Raw genomic sequence first — 20,947 nt, 5'->3', positions numbered from 1 at the left:
CTGCTCAAAGGCATGGCTTGGCTGGGTCATTTCCAAACTCCCACTTTGCTCTGGTTGCCACGGGGAGCTGAGAGCCTGTAGTGCCTTCGCTCAGCCATGGCAGATAAGCCTCATGCAGGCATTCCTCTCAGCTGGGACCCTTGCCATTAGCCCCGTATGGCTGTGGAGTAGTGCTGTTGTCACATGTGGGATAGAAAGGGATGGAGACCAGATGCTCCGAAGGCCACCGCTTTCCTGGTAACTCCAGAGAGCACGGCACACACCACCTTGGGTGCTGATGTGGACTCCTCTTTACCTCTGCTCCTTCTTAAGGGCCCATAAAATCCAGCTTCAGAGACTGATCTCCTCTTTCTTGGTGACACGCAAAGTCCATTGAGGAGCATTCTGAAGTTCTGGAGATCCAGCAGCAGGTCCATCAGAGGAGGGGGTCTTTGCTGTCCCAGTCAGCTGAGCTGACCGTGTGTGACTCTGGCATCTGCGATGAGAAGATGCACGCGGGACCCAGGCACTGCAGTTTTGGCAGCGCACAGATGAGAGGGCTTTTTTCTCTCCAGCTTTCACTAGCACAGAGTGAGTAAGCGCTTGTTTATTTTATGTGTAATGAAGGCGTTTACTTTTGTTTTTTCTACATCTTATTTTTTCGAATTGATAAATTCGGTCTGTGTTTTATCTTGAAATCAGTGCTTTTTTGGTAATAGTCATCACTAAAAAGTCACATCTCACGTGGCTGTCGGTATAATTAATACCAGTAACAAAGCGGGATGACCTCAGCCACAGGCAGGGGAGAGCTGGAAAGTACTTTGCTAAGTTAGATCTTTTCAAGTCGTCTGAGCCCAAAGAATTCAATCCTCGGGCTGTTAGAGAGCTGGTTGTTGAAAACCTGTCAACATCAGTGATTATCTGTGTGAACACATAGGACATAGGTGAAGTAATGAAAGAACGGAGAAGAGCTAATAAGGTACCTGTCCTCTAAAGAGAAAAAAAGGGAAGAGCCAGGACATTGCAGAGCCATTACTGGAAAAATACTGGGGAAAAATGATGAAACAGGCCATTTCTACATACCCCTGAAAAAACAAGGGGGATAACTACAGCCGTCGTGGTTTTGCCAAGAGCAGGCTATGTAAAAGCAGTCTTCTTTCCTTCACTGACAAAACGAGGCGCATGAATAGAGGATAAACAATATATGCTTTTACTGAGGCTTTTGAAACTGTTTCACATAAAATCTCATAAACAACCCAAGAAAATGGGGTCTGTAAGAAGAAGGAAATACTGTCTGGCGGACAAAACGGGTTGGAAAGTCTATTCAGCAGTTATCAATGGCTCACTGTCAGAGGGAAGGATTTATCAGGGGGACTTCCCCAGGGTCTATCTGGGGATGTTCTGGGGCTTCATTAATGATGTCTAATATTAGTAGACCGTGCTCAGGTAGAGGGTGTTGGCGCATGTGATGAGTATTCAGAATAATCTTGGCAATGCGATCGAGTCAGGTGGGCTGCACTGCTGGAGAAAGGGCAAACGTCCTCCTGGAATATGGAAATTCTTTATGCTGCAAGTATATAAATCCTTCCTGCTCTCCGCCACTGGTAAGGGTAGAGCTGAAAGCTGTGGCTCAGTTTTGGACATTCCCTTCAGGAAAGATATGTCCCAGCTGGAGAAAATGCAGAGGATGGTGAGAATAAGCAGAGATGTAGGGACCGGATTCTCAAGGCAGGCTTGGACCCGCTGGGATCATTTAATCCAAACGAGAACATTTCTGGGAGGGGGGAAGCAGCGGGCAAAGGGCAGTTTTCATCTTTCTGAAAAGCTATGGAAGGTGGAGCAGTCCGATGCCAGTCAGCGAGAAGGGGTCATGGGATTAAATATTGTCAAGGAGGAGTCAGGCTAGATGTTAGGAATAATCTAAAGCTAGTGGAGCAGTGGGGCAGGTAGCCCAGGAAGGCCAGGGACCTGGCTCCATCACTCCACAAGGCTTCTAGGAAGGGTTTAGAGTAACACACTCTGGTGCAAGTAGAGACAGCTGTACCTTGGGGCAGCAGGAAGGGCTGGACGGCTTCTTGAGGTCTCCTCCAACCCTCTGCTCCTGTGTTTTTCTCTTTGAACAAATTATAATCTTTCTGGGAACCCTGATTTTGGCTCTTCTGGGCCGAAGGCTGAGAATCGGAGAGCTCCAGTGCTGCGCGGTGACCCTGGCCCCGTGCTCGGACGGAGCCTGTGGGCTCCAGCCAGCCCGCGACTGTGTTTAAGAGTTTACAGCCCGTTGTTGTTCCTTCTGGACAAATATACGGTCTGCTACACAGAATATGAGCTTCTCCTACCTACTGTATGTTTATAACAATCTGCGGTTGAAAAAAATAAAACCCAGCCAAACAAAGAAGCCTAACCTGTAAAAACATTATGGGTGTAGGTGCCCGTGTTCTGACGGAGGGGTTTGGTAACAGTGCAGGGGACAGAAATGTAAGGCATAATTGTTTTTGGGCCTAGAACCAGGAAAACTACTTTTCCAAATTAATCCAGTGAGAGCCATGAATCCACAGTATTTCATATCACACTTCATAAAACTCCAGTCATAATCCATAAAACTGACATTATTAGATTAAAAACCTCAGTTCCTCCTATAAGGACCTCGCTCATTAGACATGCTGTAGTTTTATAACCTTAAAGTTCCTACCCAATTACCATGATTAATACTGTGCTTTAATAAAAAATTTTTAAAAATCACCACAGGGGTTGATACCATGTGTTTGTTATAATTGTGCATTTAAATATTGTCCAGCAAGAGAAAGATGCTCGCTACACACAAACACAGAGCAAGGTGAGGAGGGCACAGCCCATCCAGCGCAGCAGAGGTTGGGGGTGGAGGGTGGAGGGGGGGGTACGGGGGGGTTGCGGTCATGGTAGGGGTCCAGAAGGGCCAAGCCTGGCATGGTGCAAAGGCTGGTGTGACTGGGAGGTGCTGGCAACAAACTCTTCTTCAGATGATGGGGCAGGAGCAGTGATGCTGCCCGTGCTCAGCACCAGCTCCCAGAGGGGTTTGGTGCCCTTTTCCCCAACGGGGGGCAGAGGAGGTCCAGCCCCTACACCTGCGCTGCTACCAGGTGAAGTTAGCCCTTGGGAAGCTGGGTGGTTACCCCAGATCCCCGGCACCCACGTCAGCCGTGCCCCCCGGCAGGTGCTGGGGCAGGAGGCGAGCAGATGGTGAGCAGAGATCACTGCCCTCGCTGCCCTCACTGCCCTTGCTGCCCTTGCTGCCCAGAGAGACTCGTGCTCCATTAAACCTCCCGCCAGGAGCCAGCGTGGCTCCGCATCACCAGGGGAGGGAGAGCAGGACACAGACGCTTCGGAGGTTTCACGCAGGAAAGGCAGGATTCAGGTAGATGTGCGTTGCCTGCCAGGGCAAGTACTAGTTTGCTGGCAAAGGATCCGCTGGCCGCGGGGATCTGCACCAGCAGGATCAGCGCTGCAGAAGGCATCGGCTGCTGGCCCGGCACGTCGAGCGGGTGACACCTTGGGCAGAACCTCGCCAGACCCATTGCCAGCACAGCCACCCACCGGCAGCTCTGGAAAATTATCTGTTTGCCTGTTATTGACTTGGAAACAGGGGGTCCCTTGAGGTTTATTTTCGTGAGGCTGAGGGACTCGGGGTGCTCAGCCCCCTGGGCAGGGTGCTGTACTCACCTGGGGCTGAGCGCGGCGGGTGTGAGCGTCAAGGCTCAGCTGGAATAACTGAAGTTAAAAACGTGTCAGGTTCGTGATTCCACCCACAGACCAGGAAACGCCAAACTTGTATTATTTTTGAATCCCCTGATTTTTAAGGGCTGGTGGAAATAAGATATCTTGCTTCTGACTTCCAAGCAATAAAGAGGTGAATCACTGCTCAAAAAAACCTCCCCTGGACCACCCAGTCGCTCCGCACAAAGCTGTAAAACGAGCCTCGGCAGAAGTGGCAAAGTGCAGAACTATTTTCTTAATGTTACTGCAATTGCACGAGGCAAATCACTTCAGAAAAGGATCAGAGTTCCCTAACAAAGTAGCTAAGTGAGAAGCGTGTTAATGAATACAGGCTGATTAATATGCACCGAACTAAATCACATTTGGGTCAAAGGGGGAGCGCCAACCTTCGAGTATGTTATGTTCGAGGACCTAACATGTGTGTGTAATTCAGATTTAAATACTTTTTTCCCCTCATAATTCTGGATAATTATTCAACTCTGGTTAAATAAGTAATTATTTTTTTAACTGAATAATAGTTGGGATTTTTGTTACATACTGTAATTGGTCAGATCTCTCATTTTGCTAAGATTATGTGGCTCCGTTACTGAAGAGTCCTGCTGGGGTTTTCAAAATCGTAACTTGCAAATCACCATATTCAAAGAAATGGTGCCAATCATATCATATATATGAAATGGTATGTTTTTAATATTTATTTGTTGTCATTTTTTTTGGTGAGAAAACATACATCTTTTTAACAGAACACTGGCTGGAAGTCCTCAGACCAAAATTGTGCATTTGTTACTGGTGTTTGCATTGTGGAATAGTATTTTGGGAGATGACCGCGTATTTTTGAGTGGGAGAGCGAGCACCACAGTGAGCCTGGTTCAGGGAGGGAGAGGGCACACTGGATGTGGGCACTCGGGGATGACCCACAGGGGAACTCCAGGGACCAGCATTTGGGCACAGAAGTATTTGGGGGGACTTGTAATTAAGATGCTGGATGTGTAACTGGGAGATGTGCATCCTCTTTCGGGTTCTGCTGCGAGACTCCTTATGTGATCCTGAGTGACTTTCTCTTAAGTTGATGTCCCCAGAGAGCGTTGCTGAAATAAGAGTTAGGTGCCAAAATTCTTCTGCTCTCTGCCTGTAACACAGCTGGAATACATACTAATTTTGATGTAACTTTGTCCGGTATGTTTAGATTTAGTATTTTTTCAGGACAGGAACTGTCCTCTTACCATCTGTTTTGGCAAGTCCAAGCTAAATGGGTCCGCGTTGCAGTTGGAGCCTCCTCGTGTTACGTGAGTGTAACCAAATCCTAATGACAAACCTCCAGGTAATGCCCCAAAGCCCTTGAAAACAGATCAAGTGTGCTGCTTGTGAAGTGGGGTGGTGGGCTCATTTCCTTGTTCCTGCCCATATGGTGGACAATGCCATGGAGGCCTTGCTCTTGAACAAGCCCCAGCAGAGGTTGGAGACCTCTGAATGAGGTCAAGAGACACCTCTCTAAAGGCCAAGAGCAGTGTGAAGGAATAATATAAAAGGAATAAAATAAAAAATATATTGCAGCATTCCCAGGCATCCCAGGATTTCAGCAAAGACCTACTGTTGGATGATCTGCCTTTTGCTGTAGGAAGTTTTACCATAGGATCAAAGAATCATTCAGGTTGGAAAGGACCTTTAAGATCATCAGGGCCAACTGATGACCCAGTGCTGCCCAGCCCACCACTAACCCTGTCCCTAAACACCGCATCTACATGGTGTTTGAACACCCCCAGGGATGGTGACTCCACCACCTCCCGGGGCAGGTGTTCCAGTGCTTCACCACCCTTTCAGTGAAGAATTTTTTCCTGATATCCCATCTAAACCTCCCTAGTGCAACTTGAGGCTGTTTCCTCTTGTCCTGTCACTTGCTACCCCAGAGGAGATACCAACCCCCTTGATGGTAGCTACGTGATCGGTTACACGGTGGAGTTGCGACCTGCCAGCACCCATCAGCCTTCATTGCCCTGGCCAGAGGCGAGCCTGCAAGGTTCCGTACGAGCTCCTCTTTGCTTGGGATGTAGCTGTTTGGTGTTCATTGTGGGGGTTTTGTGTATGTTGGAGAAGGCAGGCCCAAAGGTGTGCTTTGCTACGGGAGTGGGAAGTTTGTGATGGTCTCTAGCTCAAGAATCTTCTTGGGTTTGGCTTGAGTTGGCTTTTCGAGGCAGCCAGGTTTCCTCCAGAGACCCGCCGTCCTCAGTGCAGCACGGGCTGGAGGAGCAGTGGGGAGCTTCAGCTGTGCCTCGCGGGTCTGTGGTCAGTCCTTCAGCTTCTGTCTCCACTCAGAGCTTCCAAAACCCTTGTCACTTGTTCCCTTGGAGGAGGAGACCTGTGGCAGGGCTGCAGTTGGTTTGGCAGGAGTGTGGTCCACACGACAGCTCCTCTGCCTGCAGTGGGATGCTGGGTGTGTTGAGGGTTCGTGCGTTTGTCTTGCACTGTCTTGAAAGTCTTCCTTGACCACATGTGCTAAAATTGTGAGTAAACAGTTCACGGGAGGATAAAGTTCAGCTGTGTGAATGGAGAAGTGTTCTTTAAATGAAATAATAGTGGTGCCAATCAAGGTTACAGCTTTCAGCCCAGCTGGAAGGTAGGGAAGTTCTCATTAGCTCGTCTGAAGGCTGAAAAATAAAAAACCTTCTTACATCAGGGCATTGTTTTTCAACATGTAATACATGAAGTCAGCTTTATAACCTTCATTTTTGATGGATAAGATGATGAGATTACTTTCTTTTCTTCCCTTTTTTCCACCTCTTTTGTTTTAATGTGTCTGAGGCACAGCTAGTTAATTAGGGCTAAACCCTAAGTAATGTGACTAATGGGACAAGAATCCAAAGTGGCCTCAAAACTCAAATGGTCCTGAACAGGCATCAGCTGCTTTTGTCTTCTTGTCCTTGTGTGCGTGGATTCCCACAGACTGTTCTGTGCCGACATGCTGGGTCGCTCCTAGCACGTTCCTTTGTCACCGCTGCGGTGGCTGGGAAGCCCCAGGGAAACCCAGAAGTGTCTTCACAGCCACTGCCTTGGCGTTGGCTTCGTTTGACGTGTCCCTTTGGCACGGGAGCAAGCTCACAGCGTCCGATCTGCAGCTGGTGCAAGTCTTGGTGTCAGCAAGGTTGAGCGGGCAGCGATCCCTTCTCAGACGAAATGTGGAGCAATTAAGGCTTCAGGTGCTTTTGATTAAAAACCACATTCTGTATGAAAGGAAAGCGACAGATTTTTGAGTCCATCAGTTCTCAGCATCCTTGGTGGTGTCAGTGCTGCCCGGGCTCCTGCCTTCCAGAGGTTAACGGGCAGATGGGATGAAGTCGGGCCGTGCGACATGCGGGATGGTGTGCCACGGGTTAGGAGCAGAGATGTCTGCGTGATGCTGGGAACTGTGCATTTGGAAACGGTTTATGTGTAGGGAGACGTGCACACGGGTTGTCAAGCACTAACGTGACACCCCAGTGGAAAAGATCAATGTGGTGTTAAAACACAGCGGGAGAGGTAGGTCTGGTCGAGCATGAGAAGCGTTAGCATCGCAGTACAAGGTCCTGGTGAAACCCATCTGATATCCCTCGTACGGTCCTTGTCAGCGCCCGGAAAGATTGATTAGAACCTTGCTCGGGCTGAGGGCATGGCTGCGGGGATGAGCAGGCAGGGAATTCCTCTGGGAGAGGAAACCAGAGTGGTTTGGCGTGCTTTAAATACAAATAAAACAGGGAGGTGTATGAACAGGTTAAATAATGACTTAGAAAAAGTGAGTAAGTATAGACTGGGTTTGAATAAATTTAGGCTAGAAAAACAGAAGTTAAAACCAATGCTTGTGAGGAAGCAGAAGATGCTCTGTGTGTTGGGGTTTACGTGATGCTCTAACGAGAGGCTGTGGCGGGGCACTGGCACGTACCTGGCGCGGGGATTTACCTGCTCCTTCCCCGTGGCTGACGTGTGACCATGGAAGTGACACCTTCCAGCTGCAGAATGAAGCCATGTCCTGTGAAGACGTGATTCGTGGCCAAGGTTAAACGGGCAGTGCCCACAGACAACCCACCTAATGCTCATTTGGACTTGCTGGAGAATGGCAAGAAGGTTCCTCATATTTTTCAGGTCATTGTAAGGGTAAGACATAAAATAACATGTGCCTACAAAAAGCCTTTCCCAATGTGTACAGATATTTATGGAGACTCCTCCAAAGGCACACAGATTTTTCCACTTTCTCTGCCTTACACATGCAAGACATTCTCCTAAACGGCCAATAAAAGCTAAAATTAAAAAAAAAAAAAAAGCCTCTTAAAAAAATCCACACTTCTATATTTAATGCTGCTCTTTAATTAGAAGTTCCAATATTTCCTTCTGAAGGGTTTCAGGAACGTTGCTGTCACAGATACATTGGCATAAGCAGGAAGCGGATGGTTCCCCTGGGATCAAACCTCTGCGCTGTCCCCGGGAGCACTATGGAAATCAAGTCACACTATACCCTGGCTGGGCTTCCTCCTGCTGAAAGGCAGGGCAGAGCTCGCGTTGCAAGCCGGGGGGGTGCCTTCGGGCTGCAGCCTGGTCAAGGCGGGAAAAGGTTTGCCATCGCTGTTGCTATCATGGAAAATCAGCAAAGGATGTGCTAGGTGCTAGAATTTACCCGGCGTTTCCTTCACCACACTTTTCTGTTGTCGTTTCAGTGGATGCGACACCCTCTGCTACTTTCTTTCCATTTAGGTGCTTCTGATCGTAAGCGGGAACCTGAGTTTCCTCAACTGGCTGACCATCGTGCCCAGCATCGCCTGCTTCGACGACGCCAGCCTGGCGTTCCTCTTCAGCTCCAGGCCAGGAGGGCTGGGAGAGCGAGCGGGGCGGCTGCAGCACCGAGAGCCGTCCGGGGGGCAGCTGCCCCGCGGTGAGTTACTCCCAGAGCAGGGGGAGGTGGGCATGTTCGGGGTGCTTGTGGCAGAAGCTGTCATCTCCTTCTGGAGCAAACCTGGCTGGGCAGGGAGATGGCTCTGCCCCTGCGTGGTCTCCTCTGGGGGTTGGAGGGTGCTGGGACCTCGTGCATAAGGCTCTGCAGGGGCATTGCCCCGGGGGGGGTGCCCCAGGATGGGGGGATTGCCCTGGAGGGATTGCCCCGAGGGGGTTGCCCCTGCATTGCTGCTAGAGGGCATGTCCTCTGTGCAGGGCTGGTATCTGCAGCGAGTCCAGGCAGCTGCAGCTCTGGCACCTCTGCTCCCGAGAGCCAGTCCTCCCGGCTCTCACCTCAGTGAGCATCAGGCTCCACCCCAAAATGAGCAATGTGGAGTTGCCCGATTGATCTCGCCATTTTCTTATTACCTTTGGGTTTTGATTTTGTCTATTTAATGTCAAGAGCGCAACATCCCGTGTGGTTTGAGGTGAGGGGTTTGTGTTAGGAGTTGGGTGCAGAAGCAGCTCTCGTGTTTGCTCTCCTCCTTCCCCCGTGGCACGGGAGTCCTGTGACCCATCTCCCCTCCTGCCCCTTGCACCCATGGGTGCTAGGGCTGCACGAGCACCCTGCTTCCCTGGGCAAGTGACTGGACACGAGGTCGCTCTTCCAGAAAGAACCAAATGGATTGTTGATCCATTGTGGGTCCAACGACTCTTTGGCTAACTGGGAAGGAGACCCGACTGCTGGGAAAGGGGCTGTTGCCCGTTCAGCGTCCCGCTTGGAGGAGGCGAGCGGAGCAGCTGGGGTGGCCACTGCAGCTAGTGCGCGGTCACGGTAGCAGCGAGCTCCCCAGAGCAGGGTGGAGGTGAACGCATCTTCATCCCGTGAACATGGAAAAGCAAATACAAAGGGGTTTGTTACTGAGCAGAAGGGACCAGTGGGTTTGGTGTTGCCTTCTGAAGGGAGTTTTCAGGCAGCCCTGTCCCACATCGCCTGCACAAGCCATACTGGCATATTTTTCACGGGGCTGCATGACAGATACGGATTTGTGTTTGTAGCATTTTTATCAACCGCATATAAGCAACAAATTGCCTATAATATCAACAATGATCACAAGATGCTCATTTTTTAAATGCTAAACATCTGTCAGACAAATGAAAAATGTCAACAAGATTCAGCATCTGTCTCTAGTCCTTTCTCATCCGCCCAGAGACACAGCTTATTAACCTGAAGCGTTAGTTCCAGCAAGGCTGGTGCAGTTTCATTAAACTTTGTGTCTCCTATCTTACATATTTTGCTGGAAGAAATATTTTACAGCTTTTCCTCTCTGGTAGCTTTGCTTTAGAGGTTGTGAGAGCCTAGAGCTTTCCTACCAACTGTATTTTGGCCTCCAGTCCCAAACAACACTCAAGTTACACTTTCCTTTCTGGAGGAGAGGCCAAAGGGTGCCTCTGTGCTATGGCACTCGGTGAGTCACCGTGAGGGGGAGGTAGATCCTTTTTTTGAGGAATTTGTGATGTTCTCCAGAAAACCTTACTGAGCCAGGGTGCCCAAGCAAGGAGAACCATCCATATGTACCACTGCTCTGGGGCATAGACGTGGACTTTTAAAAAGAGGTAATCCATAAGTAAAGGGGAGGGTGTCTGTAATATTCTGGGTGAATTTGGATTTCTGCATATTTTTTCTGCTAACAGAGCAGAGGCAGTTGAGCTGGTGCTGATGGGCTGTGTGGCAAGAGGCTTGGAGGAGCCCTCAGCCCTGGGTCACCAGAGCAGAAGACAGGAGGGTGCCCAGCTGTGCCCCGCTCGTGACCTGATTTTACAAGGCTCTGGCCACATCCTTGAAGCGTGTGCGTGTGTAATTCCTACTGAGACCTTGAATTCCCATCGCTAGTGCTCAGCTCCTGCCTGCTCAATCCAGCTCCCGTTGGCTCACGTCCCGTGCTCCTTCCCCAAGTTTTGCTCCATCCTTGCCATGTAGATTTTTTTTTCCTTATATTAAACCCTTTTTCTCTCTGACTGAGCTGTGACCCCAAGGGCATGATGATGATCGCCACCTGCGGAGGGATGAGCAGTCCATGCACAGCCACAAACAATGATGTGAGGAGCTGCTGCCCGTACGGTGGAGGGCTTTGTGTCGATACCTGCTCTTTAGTTACAGGCTGGGAAGTTCAGCCCACCTAAAAGACAAAAAAAATGCCCAACAGACTCGTACTGCTCTTGCAGCAGCACAGGGGGTGAGGGGGGGCATCTCAGCGAGCTCCTTCCCAAATCAAATGATTCTTCAGAAATGTTCTCAGACTAAACAATTATTAATAGCTTCTGAGAGAGGTTCAAATAAACATCCCTCTCCTGCAGAGATAAGGGGAAAGCTACATGTGATTTCTTTGAATCTGATCCTTTGGCTGTTAATGTTAAATAAATTTAAAACGGCCATAAAGGGTAGGAAGCCCTCAGAGGTCACGTCTGCTTATTTGTCCGATTGCAGTAGGTGTCTCCTTAGAGTGAAATCCAGCACAGCCTAGTGCTGCTCCTGCACCGAGCACCAAAGCGCTGGAAGAGCAACGCATGTCTCATACATAAACGATAAGCAGCAGAGATTTTGCCAGGGAAGATGAGCTTTGAGTGGAGCTAGTGAGCGAGAGGGAGGAAAATGCAGAGAAAAGTCTGGGAGGAGAGAGCCTGGGCAGCGGGGAGGAGGCAGCCCGGGCAGGAGCGGGGGCACTGGAGCTGGAGGTGCCCCACGCACGGCTTACAAACCAGGAGGGCAACTCTGAGCAAGGTGCAAGTGCCAGCTGTGCTTTTCCCCCAGTATTAAAGCAATGATTAATCTTACATTTTTGACATTTTTCTTTTTAGCCCTTTCTCAGACTATTTGGAGAAAGGCAGATCTCTGGAGCGATAGCATGGCCCTTGGCAAGGTCGGGTGGATTGCGGGGGCGGGGGGGGTCAGCCCCAGCCCCAGAGCAGCTGTGAGCACCCGGGCAGGGTCCTGGCCACCACAGGGGGGTCGGGCAGGGGAGCAGGGGGGGCAGAGCCCATCGCCGGCACTAAAATCACCTTCGGCTCTGCTTTTGTGTCCCGAACAGGCTGCTATGTCCGCAAAGTGGTGAACATCTCCTTCGGCCTCCTGATTGCTTATCTCAGCATCCCGGTTGTCCTAAACCTGCTCAGCTCCAGACAAGTCATGAACACCTCGTTCAGCCCTCTGAGGATAGTGAACACCTACGGCGCGTTCGGGAGGTACGTGTGGTTTAACGGCGCATCCTATAGCTCTGCTCATCTCTCCAGTGTAGTGGTAGCCGGTTCGTGTGCCCTAAACCTAAACAAACCCATCCAGTAGCCACTGGGCTTGGAATATCTGTTTATGAGAGAAACTGGGAAAAGGAGCAGGTTTCTTTCCCACCGAATTATGATTTATGGAATATCTGTTTATGAGAAAGAAGGAGAAAAGGAGCAGGTTTCTTTCCCACTGAATCACAATTTATTTTCTTGGAGCTACTTTAGTTAGCTCACTATATTGATGTAGCAAATGTAATAGCAGGATGAAAATATCCGTAAGAGAGTTCATCCAGTGGATACTCTTCACCATCACCAGCCCGCTTTATTTATGGTGAACTTCTCTTCCCCTGCGCGCGTTTGCTCTCCCTCATGTAAATATTCACATAAGCTATTGGGTAGCAGATTTTAGGCCAACAAAAGGAAGTGCTTTTTCCAACGAGTGATTTGGGGAATTCATTGCTACAGGAAACTGTGGAGACGAAAGTATAAATGACCTCAAAAAAGAACAAGACAAATTGAGAGGACAGGTCCAGCAGCAGTCTGGCTGCTGCCTTCAGTTCAAGAAATCCTGCGCACGGCTGCAGGGTGAGGCTGGACGAGGGAGGCATCTCCAGCTGCGGTCGTAACCGGGCTGGTTTTTAAACATCTGAGTCTAGATTTTCTGGGGACAGGTCACCAGGCTTAGGTAAGCCACGGCTGGGGTCACCAGGATTAAGTGAGCCACAGTTGGAGTCACCAGGCTTGGGTGAGCCACGGTTGGGGTCACCAGGCTTGGGTGAGCCATGGTTGGGGTCACCAGGCTTAGGTGAGCCGTGGTTGGGGTCACCAGGCTTGGGTGAGCCACAGTTGGGGTCACCAGGATTAAATAAGCCATGGTTGGGGTCACCAGGCTTGGGTGAGCCACTGTTGGGGTCACCAGGCTTAAGTGAGCCATGGTTGGGGTCACCAGGCTTAGGTGAGCCATGGTTGGGGTCACCAGGCTTAGGTGAGCCGTGGTTGGGGTCACCAGGCTTGGGTGAGCCATGGTTGGGGTCACCAGGCTTGGGTGAGCCATGGTTGGGGTCACCAGGCTTAGGTGAGCCACGGTTGGGGTCACCATAACCATTCTTCTGTGCTTGGCCCTCCCAGGCTCTTCCAACTGAGAAAATGCTGGAAAACAGGGCTTCATCTGAACAGCTTGCCCCAGGGGCAGCAACAGGGCTAGTCTTCTTTGCAGGGACATCTGGCTTTGCCACCACCTTGCTGTGGTGGATTTGGGGTGTCCCCCAGAGGTCTGAGCCGAGGGGTGGGGTGGGCAGCTCTTGGGGCAGTGGGCTCTGGAGGAGGTCCCACAGGAGAAGCCAACAGTAATTAAACAGGTTTTAGAAAAGGCGGAGCAGGTTGGCTGCTGAGAGGGCTGGCTGAGCGGATGGTGAAGGGGAGGAGCAGGTCTTACTGTGAGCACTGGAGATGCAGAAGACACTGGGAGAACATGTTTCCCCCAGTTTTTCAAATAGCAAAAATTTCTGTGGAAAAAAAAAAGTTAGAAAAAAACATGATTAAAAATATCAACGCTAGTTGGGAAAATGCTGAATTTCTCCTTTTTTCTGAGAGGAGGACGAATAACCCCTGAACCTCTTTGAAGGTTGGAATGGTGAAGCTACGGGAGATTGTTTTCTTTGGGTTGTTGTTCTTTTTCTTCTTCAGCCCATGGTTTCTGTTTCAAGAGTTACCAGAACCTAAAGAGCATGTGATGAAATGCTGCTGTAATATGTTTGTAATTCCAGCCTATGTAAACCAATAAAAAGAGGATTGCAGCTTATAATGAATATACGATTATGTGAAACTTGACATATTTTGAATCACACAGTAGGAACATACTTTTATTAGTAATTTGGTGTCCCTGATTTACAGCGTGTTTCTAACCATTGGGCAGCTGGCCACGGCTCATAACTCAGCCTAGCGTATAATATGGAACTTGGCTGGAGAATCCAGAAATCTATTAAATGTAGGTAACAATTATAAGCGGAGACATACAGCATTCCTTGGGTTGTAAGCATCTATCACTGGAAGCCATTGGGGGAGAAGGTGGAGACCATGTGTTTCCAAACTTTCGGTTTCTTGGGTTGAAGGAGAAGGGACTGAAGTAGTAAAAAATTAAAAGGGTGTTGGGAGCTGGACAACTTTGATAGGCAGAATTACGCAGTTACGTGTTCGTTATGGAAAACAGCTCTCTGGTGCAGGCGAGCATCACTGGCAGGTCATTGAGAACTTGATGATGGTGTTTTCACGTGGGCTCGCCGTGGCCTGGAGAGTTTGCCATCCCCCTGCTCTACCACCTTGCTGTGCAGAGAGAGTCTGGCCAGGCAGCAAAGGGGATACACATGACCTGCCTTGAGGCTGGGGGGCTTTTTAACCAAGTTTCTATACATCAGTTGGGTATGGGGGGCTTTTTTGTTTTCTTTTTCTGCTTTTCTTGGCTTGGTTTGCATTGGCTCACACATGACCTCTTCCTCCTCCTCCTCCTCTTGCTGAGTAATAGCTCCGTGAGACCTGTCTTCCAGCCAGAATGGTGAAATGTTTGGGCATGTAGAGGCAGCTGTTAATGGTGTCCCCAGAGTCAGCTCCTGGGGGGTGCTCCATCTGGGGCCAGCCACCTCCCCAGGGCCGAGGCAGCAGTAGCCAGATGGCCTGGGCTCCCTGGGGCCTGTCCTGCCCTTTGCCACAGCCAAGGTTTGAGCCGGAGCTCAGTGCCCCGTGGCCACGCTGCAGGGAGAGCCAGGCTCGCATAGGGGATGCTGGAGTGGTCCCAGCTGGAAGCTGCTCTGCTGATCCTGCAGCCTGGAGGTCTCAGGGCCAGACCTTTGCAATGCCGAGGCAGGATTTCTGTGCACGATCACCTGGGAAATTTCCCCTGCAGATGCCGTTGGTGGCTGTGCTGCTAGGGCAGCCACACATACCAGTTACCAGTGTGTATTTTTGCACATGGTGCATGCTAAAAACGTGGAGATGGAGCAATGTTTTGTGAACATCCTTCATCTCTGCTTCCTCTTATCATCAGGAGCTTGTAGTCGAAGAGCTCCTGTATCATGGGAGTCGTCAGAGTAATAGAAACAAAGGTTTGCTTCAGAAACATGGGACAGAGAGAGAGGTGGGTGGAGGCTGAAGATGCTCATCCCAGGTGGGACTTGGGAGACACTGGCTGTGTTCTCCCAGTGTCTTGGACAAGTGTCAGGCTTTGATCTAGAAAGACAGACCCATTGATTTCAGTGGGAATCATCTTTTGGGGCCATAATCCCTCCTTGGACTGGCACAACTGCAGCGAGATAGAGAGGAGCATGGGAGGGCATGGAGGTTGAAGTTTTCCATGTAGTTTGCTGCTAGAGAGACAAAAGTCTGCTGAACCGACAGGTTCCCTATAGCTTGACCTGTCGGGATCCACGTACACCACGAGGCCACTGACTCGCGTTGCCACACTGTTGACTCTCAGGAATGAGCATTTTACATGACCTGCAGCAAACACCATCATGTTGCATCCCACAGCATTACCAAGGAGAGAACAGAAGTCATCCTTCAGGGGACATCCAGCCTGGATCCCAATGACCCCGCTGCCGTCTGGGAGGAGTATGACTTCAAATGCAAACCTGGGGACTTGAAGAGGCGGCCGTGCTTTATTACCCCCTACCACTACCGCTTGGACTGGCTCATGTGGTTCGCTGCCTTCCAGGTGTGTGCCTTTCGCTGTTCTGAGACCTGAGTGTCCCTTGACCAGGAAAAACAATTTAAATGAATTTACTATGTGTTGGGGTGGGTGAGGGAATGTTTGAAGCCCCTAAGTTCATTATGGTTTTTTTTTTAAAAAAAACCTTGTGTTCCTAAAGGACGTCTGCTCCTAATGTAATGAAACTTGGAAGTTTTATGTGGGGCTTTTTAATTGTTTCTCAGCAATAGCAAGAGTTAAAGACATTGGGAAAGTCCCTGGACTGCCCTTGCCTCACAAAGCGGTAGCATGGTGGGGCAGAAGCTGCCTTGCAGGGTACCTGGGACTCACCGGGGCTGGCAGCATCCCTGGCTGCCCGCTCTGCCAGCCAGCTTGAACCTGTGTCCCTGTTGGGGACACCGGCAGTTGCTTCCACTGCCCGCCTGCCTACGTGTGGATGTAGGGTCCCTCAAAATGTTTTCCCCACATGGTGTCAGCAAACAGGTGACAGCCATAAATTAAAAAGAGAAGAGGGGAGAAACCTGTGAAATTAATTCTTGTATATCTTTTAACCTATTCTGTAAAACCTTATTCACATGAGCATGAGAACTTGGACTGGGTTTTACAAAACCGGGGCTTACAGCAGTGGCATGAGGCAAACCCATCTCAGATTATCACAGGCTTTTCTCTTTGTTCCTGTATCCTCTCCCGGCGTATCCTCTTCCCTCGCTTCTCTCCCCAAGCCCCAAACTTCTCTGTTTGCTTTCTTTGTGGTATTTTCATTTAGGCGCCTTTTGGATTCCTCAGCGATGACATAACCATTGCTCTTTGGCTATGGTTTTATATTTACCCTGCTAGTTTTTGTGTGCTGGAATTTCATTTAATCTGCATTAGGTACGCTTATCCCTCAGCAAGACAACAGTAAAGGTTAAATCTCAAGCCAGCAATGGTGCCCAGCGTTACACGGAGGTGCAGAAGATTGAATGGGAGTTGTTGGTTTAAACCTGACTGTATTCTGGGAGGGCTCTGGCAGCAGAGGAGAAATCCAGTTCACCCAAGCAAAGGTTGTTTCTGAGATGAGAGAAAGGCTGTTTGTTTCCAGGGCAGGAACATCCCGAAGGCTTTAAAATACAAAGTGATCGCAGGTTTAAAAGCAGAGGAGGGGAGTGCGTAAGTGCTTATGCATCACGGGTGAGCACGGGCTGTGCTGGTGCTGAGAGATGCTGTTACACCCCAGCACCACCCCTGCGCAGAGCCGGGCTGGGTGCTGAGTGACTGGGATGTACCCGGCAGCCTGGGGAGGAGGAGGAAGAGGAAGTAACACGGCCTCTTTGCATCTTTATTATTAGCATTTAATTCACTGCAAGGTTCCCCCAGGTGTTTCTGTTCAGCCAGGGGGCTGCGGGAGCGCATGCCTGCCAAGGCGTCTGTCCACGCCAGCTGATTAGCAGCAATTAGTGCTGTGGGTCTCGGGGTGCTGGCAGGAGGAGGGTGCAAGCCCCCGGCTTGGGTGGCTGGGTGCCGGGGTGTGCATCAGCCCTGGAGCGTGTCCGTCACCTCCCCGCTGCAGCAGCACTGGCTGGAAACGGGTCGGCTGCCCCGGTATGAGCATCCCATGCCCGCTGCTGCGCTGCCTGGTTCCCTCCGGCCGCTGGGACCTTCCCCACGCCTGCCAGCGTGCACAGGTCCACGTGAAGCAATTTTGGATCTGGCTTAGGAGAGGTATTAACAGAAGGTGCACAAAGGAGGAAAAAAAACCCCTGCCGAACAGTGGGGATGACTTGCTGAGAACAGGAAGGCCGTTAGCCCAGGCGCAGCGCAGGCATTTTCAGAGCTGGATGTTCAGGCATGTAAAAACCTGCTTAAGCACGGAATTAAATGCCATTTGGAGTGGCCGAATGTTTGTTTGAAAACTCTGAGCTGTATATTTGGTGCCAGCTGTCATCCCTGGGAAAGCTGGCTGTCCCGCCGTCACCCCGGGCTGCCACAGCCAGGAGGAGTCACCATCCTTCAGGTGTTGCTTAGACTTTAGTTGCGCAGAGCTGCAGAAAGGATGGGAAACCAGAAATTGAAACCCCAGAAGAAATTTGTGAAGCCAGGCAAGTTTTGCAAACCCTGTACAGTAGTTTACGGAGTCCATAAAACCAAGTGACTTCAGCCTCTGGATTAGATTTAATTTGTTTTTAAAATTTCTGGATTTTTTCTACGCCGCCGCTCACTGTCTGCCCCATTGCTTCCCAAGCAGGCAGCCGCGGGGCTGGTTTTGCAGTTCGTTGGCAGTGGTCAGGTAAGGAGCTGACATATCCAGCTCTGACAGGCTGCAGAAAAGCCAGGGACTTGGGGGAAAGATATTTACCATCCCTTTGTGCTGCTCGTGACAGGTTCCTCTTTGCACCTCATCACCACTTGACATATGACGCCTTCCTCCGCTCAGGGTTTCCTGCGAAATTTTCCACCTTGGCTGTAGCTGCAGGATTCGCTTTGAAGAGCTGGAGCATGGGAGAGCCGGGCCCTTGGCACAGCTGGCACGGGCCGGCGTGGCGGGGGAGCCGTCGGCACAGTCCTGGCACGGGAACGGGAGGAGCCGCAGTGCTGCCCCACCTCTGGACTGCAATTTATTAGTTGCCTGCCTCTTAATTACCGTTCCAGTAGTGCCATAATTATATGTAATGTAACATGGCATTATTTTTCCAGGAAACAATTTTCGCTATGTTAATTTTATTATCTAAATATAATATGCCTTTTCACTTGTTTTCTAAATCCCCTCTTTGTTTTGCGTGTCTCGCCATCCCGAGGGTGCTGTAGCTCTGAATTGAAGTCCTTCATTTCGCTCTGGCAGGGACATAACCCGTCCTGAAGCATGTCTGCCTTGCTTCTTCCCGTCTGCAGCCGGGGAAAAACTCCCACAAACCAGCAGCAGCGTGTGGAAATCTGTGCAGCCTTTTTCAGTTGTTTCTCAGCAGCCGCCTCGGCTGGGACCCCCTTCGCTCCATCACCCAGCTGATAACCCGGTCCCCTGTCTGCAAATTGGGCTGGGGTGGTGTCAAGAAAAATGATGTGTCTGTGGGCCAGGAGCTGCTGTTCAGGTGCTCGTTGCTGAGGTTGATTGCTCCAGATCACCTGCTTCCATCGAAGCAATTTAAACCAAGGTCTGAGCCAACTTAATGCACGAGCACATTTCTGAGGAGCTGTTGCTAGCTGGAAAGAATGGCACTATGTGCTTCCTGCATTTGCAGGTGCCACCGAGCTGTGAGCACAAGAGGACAAGGTCTGAAAGCCCAGCGTTCTCACTGGCTTGGGTCCGGGCAGGAGGAGAGGGGTGTGCAGTGCTGCAGGTGGGCAGGACCCGTCTCCGCTCTGGGATGGGATGGAGCAAAGCATCTGGCGAAGCCCCTTGGGCTGAGCGTGTATCGCAAGGTGAGCACGCTTCAGAAAAGGCATCGTGAAAAGGCCAACACGGTACCATAGCAGGCGAGCAGGCATTCGGCATGCCTGGTGTCACCCACGACACTCAGCCGAGCACCCAGTTCAGGAGGGATGCAGCTGAGTGGCAAGGGTGCAGAAGAGGGACCCGCAGGAAGAAAAGGGGTGCAGAACTCTTCTCCTCCAGCAGCAGAGCAAACAAATCTGCATGGGCATCCCAGCGTCAAAACAGATTTGGAATGGGTGAAAACCTGCTGCAAAGGGGAAAGCAGCAATCTGTTTTCTGTATCCCTGTGGAGAAGGAAGGAAGTGATGGGTGAAATGGCAGAATATGATTTAATCTCAGGAAAATTCAGGTTAAGCATTAGGAAAAACTTTCACCCCTTGACACTTTGTTGCCTTAGTGCAAAGACATCCTGTTTTTACAGAAGCTGGAGGCAAGTTGTTACCACTTTGTCTGTCCTCCAGCTGCTGGTAGCAGCACTCTGGTTATTTTTTGACTTCTCATTCATAGTGGGCATTTGTAGGAGCGCAGCCATCACAACCCAGACCTGAGCTATGCTGTGCTGCTGGTACAAAAAGCATTACAATTTTTGGCAGCCCGTGGGTGGATTCAGCACTGTTAATAAATAGCAACCAGAAAACAAAATACTGCTCATAGTTTTGGGGCTTCAGGTTCGTCCCTTTTCCTGGTAGAGGGATGTCTTGGACTTTACAAAAGCCAGTTGTTTATCGTACCAAAGATTTGTTCTTCACCAGTGGGCAGTAGTGGAAAGCTCTGAATAAATTAAAATCAAAGGGAAGGCTTTTCCCTTCCTTACGATGGCATGAAGGTTGTTTATTCTGCTTGGGGACTGCATTTGGCCAGCACGAAGGCACGCTCTTGGTGCTTACCAAATAACTACTCAAAAAATAACAAAGCTAATGCCATCTTCATATTGTTCTTTAAAGCCCAGTGTCATGTTGCGTTGTACCTGGAAGCTGCTCCAAAGGTTTCTGTATGTCAGGACTGGCACAGAGACCGCTTAGACTGGTGGCCCATGTCACCATGTCCTATGGGGCTCTGCAGACCATCAGCAAACCTGCCGCAGAGCAGCATTTGCAATGCACTGAGAATCAGCGTGTGTTTTCCAGATACAATGAGGAAGTTTATAAATAAACGTCAGCTGCCTTCCTGAGACAAGAGAGAAGCTTCAGCAACAGGATTGATGCTCTGAAGATCTCCCCTGGGTGGTAACAGGGAGTTACTTGATGTTATCACACAGAAACTGGAAGAGCTGAGAAGAAGTAACCCTCTACAGAGAAGGCAGATCAATATTTTTGAAAATATTTTATTCAAGGCCTCTGTTGCCTCAGTCTTCCAGCCAGAGGGTGCTTACAGGAAAAAGCTGCAAGGCAGCAGAATGGAGGAGGAGGTGTGTGTAACGTAATAAAACCTAAACCTCATGCGCAGTGTACTAAGCTCAGCCTTTTACATTTCCTTTCTTCCCCCTTCTAAAAATACAGGCCTCAATTCACTTCCATTTTCCATTGCAGCATTCATACATTTTGGTCCATGTTCAGCATGGAAGAATTTTATTTTCTTCTTTCAACTGTGATTAGTTGTCTCCCTGTGAATATGAAGAATTGCAAAGCCCCACGCCGCATGTAGACGCACTGCAGGCTGGATGGCGGCAGCTGCCTCCAGGAGTAACACAGCGATGGAAGTGCCCAGAAACCCAAATAAGCCTGATAGCCTATCGTACCACGGACTGTCTAAATACAGCGTAAGACCTTGTCTATGCAGGGAATGATTATTGTCTACAGTGGCTATTGTATCTCCCTGTCTAGACTCTATTCTGGAACAAAGTGACTTTTCTTTCCAAATGCAGAGGTGATACGGGAGCTATGCCAGGTGCACGATTTCCCCGTATAGGCAAGATCTAAGAGCCGGTTCCCAAA

General features: G+C 50.0%; 1 protein-coding gene across 3 annotated transcripts in view; it reads left to right on the top strand.

The window, feature by feature from the left end:
* LMF1 (lipase maturation factor 1) overlaps positions 1 to 20,947 on the top strand; it is a 206,440-nt gene that overhangs the window by 168,874 nt on the left and 16,619 nt on the right. For all 3 annotated transcript variants that reach the window (XM_055710086.1, XM_027812420.2, XM_055710087.1), the window contains 3 exons: positions 8,446 to 8,623; positions 11,712 to 11,865; positions 15,427 to 15,610. In XM_055710086.1, the coding sequence (XP_055566061.1) occupies positions 8,446 to 8,623; positions 11,712 to 11,865; positions 15,427 to 15,610 (516 nt within the window). The remainder of the gene's footprint in view (positions 1 to 8,445; positions 8,624 to 11,711; positions 11,866 to 15,426; positions 15,611 to 20,947) is intronic.

Source organism: Falco cherrug, chromosome 4 (genome assembly GCF_023634085.1).
Source record: "Falco cherrug isolate bFalChe1 chromosome 4, bFalChe1.pri, whole genome shotgun sequence".
In the NCBI taxonomy this organism is placed as follows: Eukaryota; Metazoa; Chordata; class Aves; order Falconiformes; family Falconidae; genus Falco; species Falco cherrug.
This window is presented reverse-complemented; position numbering and strand designations above follow the sequence as displayed.